Source organism: Ictalurus furcatus, chromosome 24 (genome assembly GCF_023375685.1).
Source record: "Ictalurus furcatus strain D&B chromosome 24, Billie_1.0, whole genome shotgun sequence".
In the NCBI taxonomy this organism is placed as follows: Eukaryota; Metazoa; Chordata; class Actinopteri; order Siluriformes; family Ictaluridae; genus Ictalurus; species Ictalurus furcatus.
In genome coordinates this window covers 10,428,948-10,443,896 of record NC_071278.1, presented here as the reverse complement: position 1 = coordinate 10,443,896, position 14,949 = coordinate 10,428,948, and the positions used below count along the sequence as shown (strand labels likewise).

The following is a 14,949-nucleotide window of genomic DNA, read 5'->3' as shown; positions in this document are numbered from 1 at the left end:
CCTTTTATTTCTTTAACACGTGTCTCTTACTTTTTTCTGTTTCTTTATTTATTTACACATTTAATTACTTAATTAATTTGCCTCAATGCACAATGACCAAATACGAGCTCGTGGCATACATCAATCTGGCATTTGAGTCATATTTAGAGTCGAATACGAGTGCTTTGAAATCAGATAATTATCTGCGAAATCGGACAAAAGCACTAGCAGGTGTTTAAGCAGAAATCTTAAAGCATTGATCTGATATCAGAGCTGCTTGGATTCAACCTAATCAGAATCATTTTTGTTAAGAAATAACATATTCATTCAGTAGGATTTCTCTTTTTTTGCTTAGCTGCTTATCAGATCATCCTTAGTGATGCTTCGCACATCCTGTTTTCCCCACCTGGTTGGTCTAGGGGATCTATTTTAAGACTTCATATTGCACCTGTCTGGTGGAGGAATCTACAGGTACCAGCGAAATCCATAAAAATCTCCTGCAGGTTTAGAGCTGTACCATCCAACTAAGAGAAGTCACCCACTTACACTTACAGTTAATCTCACTGTAATATCTGTAATTATACAGAATTACATACTGATCTGATGTGTACAGCTTATCTACAGTAGTGTCATGCTTCAGATTTAAACAAGGTTTCCTTAAGATGCTTAGATCACATCCCTGATCTTTAAAAGAACAGGAAGGCAGCTTATTCGAGCAAATGTTATCTGTCATTTGAAAATGGCCTTACCTGATGGCGGATATGGAAAAATAAGCTTTTTCTTTTTTTTTTCATTCAAATCACAGCATGTTTTTTTTGTGTGTGTGTCTGGTTTGAGTTAGAAAAAAATTCCAGTGGGCCAAAATAAAGGTCCAATTAAACACATATGGTCCTCACATTAGTAAAGAGTTGCCATTCGTGTTTGCTTTTCTGTTTCTCTTTTTCTATTCTGTCTATAGATTAAAATTTGCTCTGTGAGCTATTCTAGGATGAGTGTGGTCTGGATTTCTTCAAGTCAAGCTGACAGTGTTATTAGTCTATATGGAGGACAATTAGATTTCTATTTCCTGGTGGGACCAAATGCATTTCCATCTAATCATTCTGTAAATTAAAGATCTGTGTATCTGTGTAATGCTATTAATATTAATGCCTAATTATATAATTATACCTCATATTTTACCTTTCTGATTTAGCTAAAGACCAGAAACCTTTGGTTATAATTATGTGGTATTATATTATAATACACAGTGGAAAGTAACTAAATATCCATAAGCATTTTTGATCAGACACATTAGCTTATTAGACATGATGTGCATTTAAAAAAAAAAAAATTAAAACAACAAAAAAGTAGCTAGTGTTCATTCTCTGTGAACTAGTGAATAATTTATTGCCAAAACAGCCATGTTAGACATCGAAATCAGCCTCCTCACTGATTGCTGTATCAGTGTGTGCATCATTATGGGAAGAAGGAAAAAAATCAAATGTTTCGGTCTGAACCATCAGGTTTACTCTGAAACTTAACACAGCTGTTTATCCCACCATAGAAGGGAAAGAAATGACCACTATCTTAGTGTGCTGTTTTATTGATGGAAACAGTATGAAGAACCCTTAGGAGGAGGGCATGTGTGTGTGTGTGTGTGTGTGAGAAAGAGAGAGAGAGACAGCCTCCAAAAGCGCACACGCACTCAAGGCACACATCAGAGCTGCACGCTACAGAGAAGCTCCAAATCCTCACTGGGATCTTAATCCATTTCCACCTACAAACCTGCTGAGTTTTGCTCCACATTGACTTCTGAAGAGTCACATCGATTTGGGAGATGGATAGAGACGCATAGAAAATTGGCTGGGAGTCGAACACACACCAGGACATCTCCTGGAAAGCTGAGCCGGTAACATTGTATTTATACTGTGTGTTTTCTGAACCAACTCTAGCCTGAAGTATAGGCTGCATTCACGCTGCTTTTAATTGAGGTCCTCACATCACAGGTCTCTGTCTTGTGGTCTGGAATGTAACTGCCCTGTAAAGACCTGTCTCGTTATTTACGTCTTCAATTATGTCTATGATGCTTCTTGCTACACTTCTTCCACACACTTGTCACTCTTCTCTTTAGTAAACATTGCTGAATGATAATCTTGGCTATGGGGACACGTGTGAACGACTCGGCTGTATTCGTCAACGCATCTCTGGCACTTTCGGAGACTCCTGTGTCTTCTCAGGACACGGTTATAACGTTTCTCCTAGGCACTGTCCTTTCTACCATGTTTCTAGTGGGTACTGCTGGAAACGTGTACACCCTGGTGGTAATGAACATTGCAATACGAGTAACCGGCACTATGTACGTCTACATCATGAATTTGGCTTTGGCCGACCTGCTCTACCTGTGCACTATTCCGTTTGTGGTGTGCACCTACTTCGCTAAAGACTGGTACTTCAGCGATATTGGCTGCCGTGTGCTCTTCAGCCTCGACTTCATCACCATGCACGCCAGCATCTTCATGCTGACCGTGATGAGCACGGAGCGCTATGTGGCCGTGCTCAGACCGCTGGACACCTTCACCCGTTCCAGGCACTACAGGCGAGCCGTCACGTGCGCTGTCTGGCTCGTCTCATTCGCCCTTTCGCTCCCCACCATGATCATGATCGAGCTGAGGACAAGTATCCGAGATGGGATTGAGAAGCGTATATGCCACCCCACCTGGCAGATGACTGCCTACAAAGCCTACCTGACCGTCCTCTTTAACACGTGCATCTTGGCTCCAGGATGCGTCATTGGGTACCTCTATCTCAAGTTAGCCAGAACTTACTGGACGTCCCAAACCACCGTGTTCTCCTCCTCCAAAGCAGCGAGCGGGACTAAATGTCCCAAACAGAAAGTACTATACATGATCTTTGGTATAGTTCTTACGTATTGGGCATGCTTTGTACCTTTCTGGTTATGGCAGCTGCTCAGTGTTTATTACTTTGAACATGGGAAGCTCTCTCATAAAACGATGGTGTGCGTGAACTTCATCGTGACGTGTCTGGCTTACAGCAACAGCTGCATCAACCCTTTTCTGTACACGCTGCTCACCAGAAACTACCAGGAGTATCTGAGAGACAGGCAGAAGAGTGGCATTGGGTTTAAAAAGAGATTCCATTATTCGTCTCAAAGGTCTGTCTCATCTGGGAGTCACCAGTTTACACTTTGAGCAGCGCTCATCAAACTGGCATTTTGGATGCCTGCAGTGAACCTTTAAGGTTTTTATTATTATTCTTATTATTATTGTGCTGCTCTTATGCAGACGAACTTTATTCATATCAGTGCTGACATTCTGATAGGTATGACTTTTCAGGAAAACAGAGATGACATTTTAAAAGGAAATTATCAGACCAGATAAGGGGGGGGGGGGGGACGGACTTTACAGGATGAAGCACAGGAAATAGTAGAAAATGGAAAAAAGAAAATCAGAATACCCAAACTCTTTTTGTTTTTTTCTGGAATGGCATGATGATGTGTACCCCCAGTGCAATGACAAAATATTTTGTGTTGCTTTCATAACTTGCACTGGGAATAGACATAATAAGTGGCGCAGACATTTCGAGCAGGTTCGATTTTAGTCTGATGTTATAAGCTTAAAAAAAAAATGTCTCCTTTTAAAAACTAGGTTCTGATTAGACCTTCTGTTCAAAACAGAGAATATACATCATGTATACAGGTGAAGTTGTGTGTTTTGGTGCCTCTTTACATGCTTCCATGGTACCCAAAATGCTCAATACTTTCAAAATGGCCTCTTTTTCTCATTTGAGAGGATTTAAAGCCTCTAATAAGTCTTCAACTGACTACACATGACAGAGTACGTGGCACAATAACAATGTTAAGGCTCTACGGTACTGTTACACGACATCCGGACATACGTCGTGGTCTTACAATTTCATGAACCAACTTGTGTGAAAAGTTATCAACAGTGAAATTTCGGCAGTAAAGTTTATAGCTTTCCGTATGACTTTTGTATACTTTTAAAAAATCCAACAAAATTTGTTCAAAAACAACAACAACAACAAAAGTTCCAAGATGGGAGAGAATGTTTTAAAAAAAAAAAAAAAGAAAGAAAAAATTATTATTTTTTTTATTATTATTTTTTTTAATTTTTAGAAAATAATTTTTAGAGATTGAATGCTATTGGAATTTCAGTTTGCCCTGTATGATCTTATTTTATTTTTTAGAATCTTAACAAATCTCTTCTTGTATTTTACTGAAAATAATGTCTTGTTATTGAAAACGTATTGGAAATTACAGAGGGTGCTTTGGGAGTTTTAAAATTTTAGAGTTAGAGTATTTTATGCTATTACTAATATATCATATAAATCTTAAGAAGCCATCCTGTAAACATCTTAACTTGTCAAAAAATCCTAAATGATTCCAGTAAGAAACCTGTACAGGATTCTAATGAGAATTTTATCATATTTTGAAACCATTTTAATTAGATTCCTATAGAAATTGTCTTATAGGACAAGACAAATATCCTGTAGAATTCAATGTAATATTTTTTTGACTGTATCTTGGCAACATAAGTTAATATTCTCTGTACAATGTGTACATTGAGATGAGTTCAATCAAATTGCAAGATACAGTCAAAAAGTGTTACTATTATACTATATGTTTAGTAAAATAATAAATAATAATACAGTGGAAAAGTGCACCTTTAGGATTCTTAAAAATATTACATTGAATTCCCATATAGACCTGAATAGGAACCCAAATGGATCCCATTAAAAAATCCCGTAGAAGTGGACCGACAGGATATTTATGTCTTGTCCTATAAGACAATTATTATAGGAATCTTATAGGAATGGTTCCAAAATGTGATAGAAATTCTCATTTAAATCCTGTACAGGTTTCAAACAGTTTATTTGACAAGGGGAGTGCCACATAAATTTGAGCATCAACATTTGACGCTGTTAGAGGTTTTAATTTCCTCGCCTCGTTAAAACAGACTGAAAGGAGTAAAAACTTTTTTTTACTTTTTAAATATATATTTGTAAGAACCCAGTGAGACGTGGTGTCTGTGGTTTTGGTGTTTCAGGTGTTAATTTGTTTATCTTGTTCTTCTCTCTAATGAGTTTTTTTTGGTGTAATAATCGTGTGCTTTTAAAGTGTTGATTATTTTCTTGGGTTGTTTACTGCATGAAACATTATTGCAATTTCTTCTGTATAAATGTGCACAAAATCTATTCCAGACTTCAGAATATGAAGATATACATATGACTATAGTTATTATATTGTCAAATTGATTTTCAGGTGTGGTTATTTTTCCGTGCAAGGCTTCTATGCTTTTGCATAAATATTCCATTCTGTGGTGTGTAAAGAAAATACTTATTAATAATAATACATAGTATAGTAATATATATGAAAAGCGCCTTGGGTTTTTAGTGACTGTTACAGTTATTACATCATCTTGCCCAAATGTAAATTTTTTTATATGTGCTTTAATGCTCTTTAAATGTAAAATATTCCTAAAAGCAAATCCTCATTCCAATCCTCTTCTGCGGAACAGATTCTGTTGGAAAACATTTCCAAGTGTCTTGTCAGTGATTTTGTTTCTGTGTACTTGGCCCAGTGGAGCGGCGAATTAGTCTTGGGGAATGTGATTAATAACAGGCTCTGGTTCCCATGTACTGATCAATGTAATCAAGATCAACTGTAGCTTGACCCTGGACAAAACAATCCCTATTGGAATTTCAATTTATCCTGTAGGATCTTATTTGATTCTTAGCATCTTATTGGACATTGTGATTTCTTTCAACAGAATTTCAGAAAAAATTCATTTACACACTTACAACAATGAACTAATATTTCATACTAATGTTTCATAATGATATCTACAACCCCGATTCCAAAAAACAACTTCTGAATGGGCGTGATCTCCAATCCCTCAGACGTCACTGTCTTAAAAACCGTCATGAGTCTGTAATGGATATCCTGACATGGGCTCGGGAATACTTTGGTAAACCTTTGGCAATCAACACCATTTGCCGCTGCATCCACAGATGCAGGTTAAGGCTTTACTATGTAAAACAGAAGCCATACATCAACACTGTCCAGAAGCGCCACTGACTTCTTTTGGCTCGGTCTCATCTGTGATGGACAGTAGCACAGTGGAATCGTGTTTTGTGGTCCGACGAGTCAACATTTCAAATAGTTTTTAGATAAAACCACTGTCATGTTCTCCGAGACAAAGAGGAAAAGGACCATCCAAGCTGTTATCAGCGTCAGGCCCAAAAGCCAGCGTCTATCATAGTATGGGGGTGTGTTAGTGCCCATGGCATGGGTAACTTGCACATCTGTGAGGGCAGCATTGATGCAGAAACATATGTACACATTTTGGAGCAACATATGCTGCAATCCAGAGCAGGACAACGCCAAACCACATTCTGCCCGGATTACAAGCGCATGATTGCGTAAGCAGAGAGTGCGGGTGCTAGCGTGTCCTGCCTGTAGTCCTGACCTGTCTCCCATTGAGAATGTGTGGCGCATTATGAAGCGCAAAATTAGGCAACGAAGACCCCGTATAGTTGAGCAGCTGAAGAAATGCATAACGGATGAATGGGGGAAAATTCCGCTTGCTAAACTTAACCAACCGGTGTCTTCACTCAGCGCCCAAACGCTTAATAAGTGTTATTAAAAGAAAAGGTGATGTTACACAGCGGTAAACAGTCGACTGTCCCAACTTTTGGGAGTGTGTTGCAGTCATCAGATTTGAAATGAGTGTATATTTTAAAAAATAAATTAAATTCACAAAGTAAAACATCAAATAATGTGTTAATAAAGTGTTTTCAATATAGTACAGAGTGAACTGAATTTTCAAATGACTCTTTTTGTTCATTTTTTTCCATTTTCCATACTGGGTTGTACTTTAATCTGAGTGGTCAGAAGGTGTTGAAAAAGGTTAATCTGAATGCGCTCATTCTAATTCTCATTCTAGTAACAACTCAGTCCCCGGCTTGTGTAACGGTTGTTATATATCAAAGAAAAGTGTATAATCGTTGATATGCTGAAATGTTCTGTGAGGAGACGTTTACGTAACATTCATGCAAGGAATCCTTCCACGGGAAAGTCTTCAAGGCGAGTTTCCAGATAACATGACAAGCTGAGTTTTTTGCTTCTTTCTTTGTTTGTTTTTTGTTTGATTAACTTCAGGAGAGAGAAAAAAAACAAAGGCTGATGGGATAACTGTTTACAGATGCACTAACATAAGTGTTAACAAGACCTATCTTAAATGTAACAATAAAGTCGTTCATTAATAAATAAAAAATGGTTAGTGTTGGCAAATCGCTGTGGTGTAAATGGAATAAAACACTTCAGGAAGTTCTGGTTTGGGGAAATAATCAACTTTGGGGTGGTAACATTAACTCTGCTTTGCCTCGGGCCACATCGCACCAGCCTGTTATTGATTATTTTCAATAATCATATTATTCCTTACTTATTCACAAATTATCAGTTGTACAGTACTGTGCAAAAGTTTTAGCCACCCTATTTTTTTAGTACAAACTTTGTTATAGATTTTTTACTTTGTGACTTCTACATTATCGAGTCAATACAAAAAAACTTTTAGATTCCCAAACATTAGTTTTCCAGCACAAAATAAAATACAGAATTACAGAAAAATTCAATGTTACAGAAACATGTTTGTATGTCAGTAAAGAAAGCAGTATATTAAGTGGTAAGAGAGACTTTTCAGATTAAAAACACAATGAAGGCGGCTGGGTTTCGTTGCAAATATAAGAAGCGAGTGCGACAGTCAAAGTCTCCAGAAGAACCGTGTCTGGTTCTGCAACATACTCAATAACACTTACAGCTCATTTCCTTTTAAAACTGCACTAATTCTACCTGAGACTACTTTTTTTTTTCACACCAAATATTGACTTTCATTTCATTTACTACTGTTCACTGCTCTTTACGGTATTTTTAAACAAAAATGTAGAAACATTTCATTTCATTATTTCGAAGGCATCTTTGCTCTACAGCATTTCACAGCGCTGTAGCTTGTTGTAAGCACAGAGTCCCATGGAAATGATTATAAAATTGATTGCTGCGGTGAGTGAGTAGTAAGGGTGAAATCCTTTCGATCTGTTCCCTGTGTTGGATTTACTCATGTGCTGCACAATAGGCGATGAAAGCATTTCATGCACTGCCTGCATAGCATGTTCCAAAAAAAAAAACAAAAAAACAACCAACTACCAGCTTTTAAGTACAAATGTTTACATTATCGACTTTTCCACAGACTCATTAGTGTAGTACTTTGCGTTGTTTAAGGTTCTTTGGAACCTATGCGCAACTAAATTAGGCTATTGTTTCCCACCGGCACTTTACCTAAACGATCCAGTGTGAGCTGTGCCAAACATGCACTCACTCAACAGACTCTCATTCACACGCACCTCTTCTCTTGTGGTGATTCTTGTCTTGTTTTTGCAAGTCGTGTTGCTTTGGCCTCTTCCTTCCCGGGTAATCATTGCTGACGGCATAAATTATCTCAGACGCTTAGACGAGAGGTTTGTCTTCTGTAAAATTTGAAAGATAAATATCAGTGTTCACTGCGGTGACCTCCTAGGCAATAAATTTATTTATTTCTTTTCTTTTAAAGTTTCCAGGGAAGTTTCTGAACAAATTGGGGTTGACGTTGGTACAAAACAGAGATAACACAGAGGAAATGGATGAGAATAATTGTTTCAGACAGCACAGAACTTGCAGTGCTTGGGTTTTTCCACAGGACATTTTTGTCCTTTGCTTTGTGTGTGTTTATGTGGTACATGTTACTGAGAGGTACAAAGTTAATGTGAAATAAACTAGATTAGATTGAATACCGCAATAAGAGAATGACAAATGTGAAAGGCGAAGCATCAAAGACGTTGGAGGTGCGCTTGAAAACGTGACTAATGGTTTCATTTCACTGTGAACGTTTAAGCAGATGCTGCATTACTGATTGTTCTTTTTAAAAAAACCTCGGATGAGATTTCCAGAGCTGGTCTAAATAATCCCTGTGTCTCTCGTGTTCTTACATAAAGAACTCAGTTAAACAAGACATTTGGGATGGGGGTTGTTGTTGTTGGGGTGTTTTTCAGGCTCGGGGTAATTCTGGACAGGAAATGAACAGCATGGGATTTTCTGTAAGCATCATCAGAAAGTAGCATCAACTTTCAGAAATATTAATCCATGCACGGATTAAGTAGCTATACATACTTCTGAGATTGTTTATTTGCTTAAAATATTACGACTTCATATACTCAGGTTATGCAACTTAAAGGTTCACAATTTTTTTCACATATAACCCTTTATAAGCAGTTGTAGGGCAATTTCTAGACTCTTCAAGCAGTTTTTTTTTATATCAATCATAATTAAATTATAATATAATATTAAATCATTTGTTAATACTAATTAAAATAAAGCACGGAGAAACTAAAAATAAAATACAATAACATAAAATAAATATTCAACATACTGAAAAATGAAATCAAATGTAAAGGTAAAAAATATTTATAAAATGTACGCATAGCATAGATAGAGTGTAATATAAATAGTAAACCTATATAGTACTTACATACTTCTGGGAGAGAAAAAAAATGGGCCAAGCCCAAGATTTTAATGGTTTTAACAATACATCATTGGTCAGGATATTAGCAAGGTTTTAAACAAATAGATAAAGTTATGTTGCTTTATGGGATAGCTTTTCCCCCTTTGATTTATTTACATGTTTAAGCCTTGTGGGTAAACTTGCGGGAGGCTTATTTATTTTATTTTATTTTATTTTTACTTTATTTTAATTTTGTGCATCCAGAGACGCGTTAGTTTGAATTTTATATCAAACATTTTAATAATTATCATGATTTTACCTTTGCGTACAAGAAGAGTATGTATAAGTGAATTTCCCTGTTTCTAGCTTTTCTCCCAAAAGGTTCACTGGAACAAAAGTAAACAAGTAAATGGCTGCACAGGACATCTCAGTAGCGCATTTTTTAAATTGTTGCTAATTTTCTGACCAATGATTTGTTGTTAAGACCATTAAAAGCTTAGTATTTTGCCATTTTGGGCATGGCCCATTATTTAGCCCAGGAGTATAGCTATGCTAAGGTGTAGGAAGTACAGTATATTGTGTTGACAGCGTACAGAGCTGAGTGTAATACCGTTTTCGTGACAGACTGATGCGGTTCACCTCAGGAAGCAGCTCATGTTTTCTCCTCGATACCCCTCTCAGGTTCTGTGCATGATTATGATCTATTACTCAATATACAGGGACCTATTTTACTATCTTCATTACTTCACTCAATGTTTTTTCTTGAGGCTCGCTTTTAAGCCTGAAAGAAATTCTGTTCACACTGTTCAATCTGTCCAAAGGAAAATTTTAAAATTGTAGTTCGCATAGTTTGGTGTCGTTCAGAATAAACATTTGATGTAATTGAGGTCTAGGATGGATTGCGAAGGACGTCAGTGTTTGTCTTTATTTTAATTAGGTGACTCAGGAAAGGTAGAGGAGATAGCGGTCAAGGACTCTCTAACTGAATTATGGCATTAACTGCAGCCTAATTCTCAAAAAGCACATGGTATTTCATGGATAATTTTTCTACAAGATGTGTAGCATAGATGTAATATAAATAGTAAGCCTATATAGTATGTACTGTATCATATACTGCACATCTATAGCTATGCTAAGGTGCAGGAAGTACAGTATATTGTGTTGCAGTTCAGTTTCATGGTTATGTGTGCAGGATTATCTACAGATGAGACAGTTACAGTTGGCGTATTGTGTCCGGTGCCGACTTGGGTCTATACAGAACAGCCATAACATTAAACCCACTGACAGGTGAAGTGAATAACATTGATTATCTGGTTACAATGGCACCTGTCAAGCGGTGGGATACTGTATATTAGGCAGCATGTGAACAGTTAGTTCTGGAAGTTGATGTGTTGGAAGCAGGAAAAATGGGCAAGCGTAAGGATTTGAATGACTTTGACAAGGGCCAAATTGTGATGTTGAGACGACTGGGTCAGAACATCTCTAAAATGACAGGTCTTGTGGGGTGTTCCCAGTATGCAGTGGTTAGCACCTACCAAAAGTGGTCCAAGAAAGGACAACGGGTGAACTGGCGACAGGGTCGTGGGCACCTGAGGCTCATTGATGCACATTGGGAGCGTGATTTGGCCTCCAAATTTCCCAGATCTAATTCTGATTATAGTGTCTGTGCGATGTTCTGGACAAACAAGTCCGATCCATGGAGGCCCCACCTCGCAACTTACAGGACTTAAAGGAGCTGCTGCTAACATTTTGGTGCCAGATATCACAGCACACCTTCAGAGGTCTTGTGGAGTCCATGCCTCGACGGGTCCGAGTCGTTTAAGCAGCACAAGGGGGACCTACACAATTTTAGGTAGGTGGTTTTAATGTTATGGCTGATCGGTGTACAAGGATGCATGGATGAAAAGATGGATTAGAGTGCTGAGTTGTACAGTCTGATGGCTGCTGGGAGAAATGACCTGCGAAAGTGTTTCGGCAGGAGCAATCTGCCGCTCAGTGTACTCCTCTGTCCCTGTAGTGTTTATGGAGTGGATGGGAGGGGCTTTTATGATCACTGACACCTTTGACTGCATCCTCCTTTCTTCCACCATCTCCACAGTGTCCAGATTAACCCCCAGGACTGCCCCGGCCTTTCTAATGATCTTGTTCAGTCTGTTAGTGTCCTTTGCTGAAACGCTGCTCCCCCAGCACACAGCAGCATAAAAGTTTTTTTCAAAATGTCTTTTATTTTAAATGTTTTGAGGAAATAGATATCGACAACTTGATCAGCATACCCAGAGTCGTAAATTCATCTATAATTTATTTTGCAAAACAATCATTAGTGGAGAAGAAACGAAAAAAAAATTTTATGTATTGACATAAAAACTGTCTAGACATTGGCCAATAAATTTTTAACTGCTCAAATGTGAAAAAAGGTGAACTTCCCTCTTTACGAAGAACTGTCTACAACCCCAATTCCGAAAAAGTTGGGACAGAATGTAAAATGTAAAAAAAAAAAAATTTTTAGTGTAGGAAGGCAACACGATACATTAAGAGCCAGGGAAGGGGTGTAAACCTTTGAACAGGATGATCGGTGTAAATTGTTATTATTTTGTCTTCTGGGAAACATGTAAATATCTTATTTAACGTCTGAAGGGCAGTACTAAATGAAAAAAAAAGATCTTTAAACAAAATAATAATAATTTACATCAATCGTCCTGTTCAAAAGTTTACACTCCCCTGGCTCTTAATGTATCGTGTTGCCTTCTTGAGCATCAGTGAATGTTTGCACATTTTGTAATAGTCGTGTACGAGTCCCTCAGTCATCCTCAGTGTGAAAAGATGGATCTCAGCATCATATAGTCACTGTTGGAAAGGGGTCAAATATGCAGAAGATGCTGGAAAAGCAAAGAATGTGCAGGACCTGGAGGATTTTTCTGAAGAACAGTGGGCAGTTTAACTGCTCAGGACAAACAAGGGACTCGTGAAGAACTCTCACAAAACATAAACACGGTCGTTGATCATCCAAGTAACGACACACAGTATTAATAATCAAGCGTGTGTAAACTTTTGAACTGGGTCATTTTGATAAATTCAGTTATTATCTTGTCTTGTGGACTATATGTAAGCATCTGTTGTGTGAAATAGCTTATTCAAGACAGAACTAAATAAAAAATAACATTCTTTTGTTAAAAGTATTAATATTTTGCAGATTCTGCAAGGCGTATGTAAACTTTACCTCTGTACCTGTACCCGCAACTGTACCCGCAACTGTACCTCTTCCTAAAGTACTTAAATGACTACTTCAATTAGTACTTAAATTTCTCACTTAAGTTTTTGGACTGATTATTCTTAGTCTGTGAGGTAGTTAACAAGTTTCAGGATGTATTTGTTGATAAAGGCTTCATTTCTGTCCAAAAGCAAATTTCCATCCATCCATTTTATGTACTGTTTATCCAACACAGGGTCACAGGGAGCCTGGAGCCTGGAGCCTATCCCAGGGGACTCGAGTCATGAGGCACGGGACGCCCTGGACGGGGTGCCAATCCATCACAGGGCACAATCACACACTACAGACAATTTGGAAATGCCAATCAGCCTACAACATACATGCATACAACATGTCTTTGAATTGGGGGAGGAAACCACCAAAGAATGGGGAGAACATGCAAACTCCGCACATACACAGTGGTGGGGAGAATTGACCCTCCAAGGTGTGAGGCAAATGTGCTAACCACTAAGCCACTGTGCCCCCAGCCCCCAAGGCAAATTTACCTCAAGCTATTCTTTTGTAGTTTGCATCGCTGGTGTCATTCAGAATAAACATTTGAAGTAATGGATATTTTTTTATATGCTAATTATTTCAGAGGTCTAGAATGGATTGTGAAGGACATGAGTGATTGTTTTTATTTAATCACGTGGCTCAGTGTAGGTACAGGAGGAGATAAGGGCCGAGGACTCTGTAATTGAATTAGTACAGCCTAATTCACAAAAAGCACATGGTATTTCATGGATAATCTTTCTATGAGATTATGTTAGAGAATATGGTTCTTGTGGGGTTTTCTTTGAAGACTCTACAATTAGAAATGATAATTCTGGTCTCGTCTATCGTTTTTTTTAGTAGGATTTTTTCTCATTTCATCCCAACCCATCCCTTCATACAACAGCTACCAACTGAAGAGGGTGAACACTAAAGCGTGCTTTCACCGAGTCATGTGAAGCCAGATAACCTCATCTTTTTTCCAAACTGCTGCTCATGTTGCATGACAGGGATTCTTAACACACTCAGAGAAAAGTGCTGTCTACCCTGTTCTGCATATATGATCTCACAGACCTCCATGATTGGCTAATGTTGCTGTGATTGGCAGAGGAGAGAGCGTATACCCCTCCCACCCTGACAGCACAGACAATTTTGCTCCCTTGGCTCCTGGACAGGGATGGGCGTGGCGTCGTCAGGATTCGAACTTACAATCTCCTAAACAACACCACAAACACTTTTCTGGATCATTTTAATTTAAACTCTAGCAATAAAAATTATTATGCAATCATAATTCAGATTTAATTAATATAATTAAGAAAGTTCACTGGTTTTACTAAACCGTATAAACCACAATGACTAGCATAGAAAAGCATTACACCAATTTTTAAGCCAATTTTTTTTCTCTCTATTCAGAACCAAATAGATTCTACATGACCTGCAATTTTACATGTTCTTTCTTTCCTTAATTAAAAGGATGTTACAAAGGTGTTAAGTTCTTTGTCTGATACATATATATGTATGTATATGTATATATATATGTATGTATATATGCATGTGTGTATAATTTTAAATATATATAAATTATATACACACAGAAATATCGATAAAGAATGATAAATGTCCATTGAAACAAGTCACAGATAAAATCTAAACTATTATGTATGTTCGTGCGATATAAGAACTATGAGACGTCTAGTCTACCAGATAATAAGAGAAGAAGAAGAACCGAGAGAGAGAGAGAGAGAGCGTGAGAGAGAGAGTGAGGACGAAAGGCGAGGTGATTAGGAACGCTCAAAACAACACATACCAAGAACACAAAACAATTAGGTTCCGGTACATCGAGACACAAACTAGAGACCTAGATCATGCCTGAAACTGAGACACAGAGATCATGCCTGAAACTCATCAAAAGGAAATTTCCAGAATGTTATAGAAATAAATTATATAGTCAGAAGTATGTTAAATTTTATACAATATTTTTTTACAGTATAGTTTTTCTCTTTCTCTTCACTGTGAAATAAATTATTTACTTCTATTGTTTGTTTTATGTAAGGAAAAGTCCACCCATTGAATATGTTTCTCCAGTGATTCTGGTGCAGATTTTCTTGCTGTATTTATGTTATTTGTGTGAGAGGTTAGCAGTTGTGTGTCACGCTGATGTCACAGGGAGACACTGTTATTGTG

General features: G+C 37.6%; 1 protein-coding gene across 1 annotated transcript; it reads left to right on the top strand.

The window, feature by feature from the left end:
- Positions 1–1,350: 1,350 nt before the first annotated feature.
- Positions 1,351–3,167, top strand: uts2r5 (urotensin-2 receptor 5). Its single transcript, XM_053613521.1, has one exon. The coding sequence runs from the start codon at positions 2,103–2,105 to the stop codon at positions 3,165–3,167; it is 1,065 nt and encodes a 354-aa protein (XP_053469496.1). The 5' UTR covers positions 1,351–2,102.
- The last annotated feature ends 11,782 nt before the right edge of the window (positions 3,168–14,949 follow it).

Excerpts from the sequence above, each read along its gene's own strand:
- uts2r5 (XM_053613521.1), top strand. The coding sequence starts at position 2,103 with ATGATAATCTTGGCTATGGGGACACGTGTGAACGACTCGGCTGTATTC.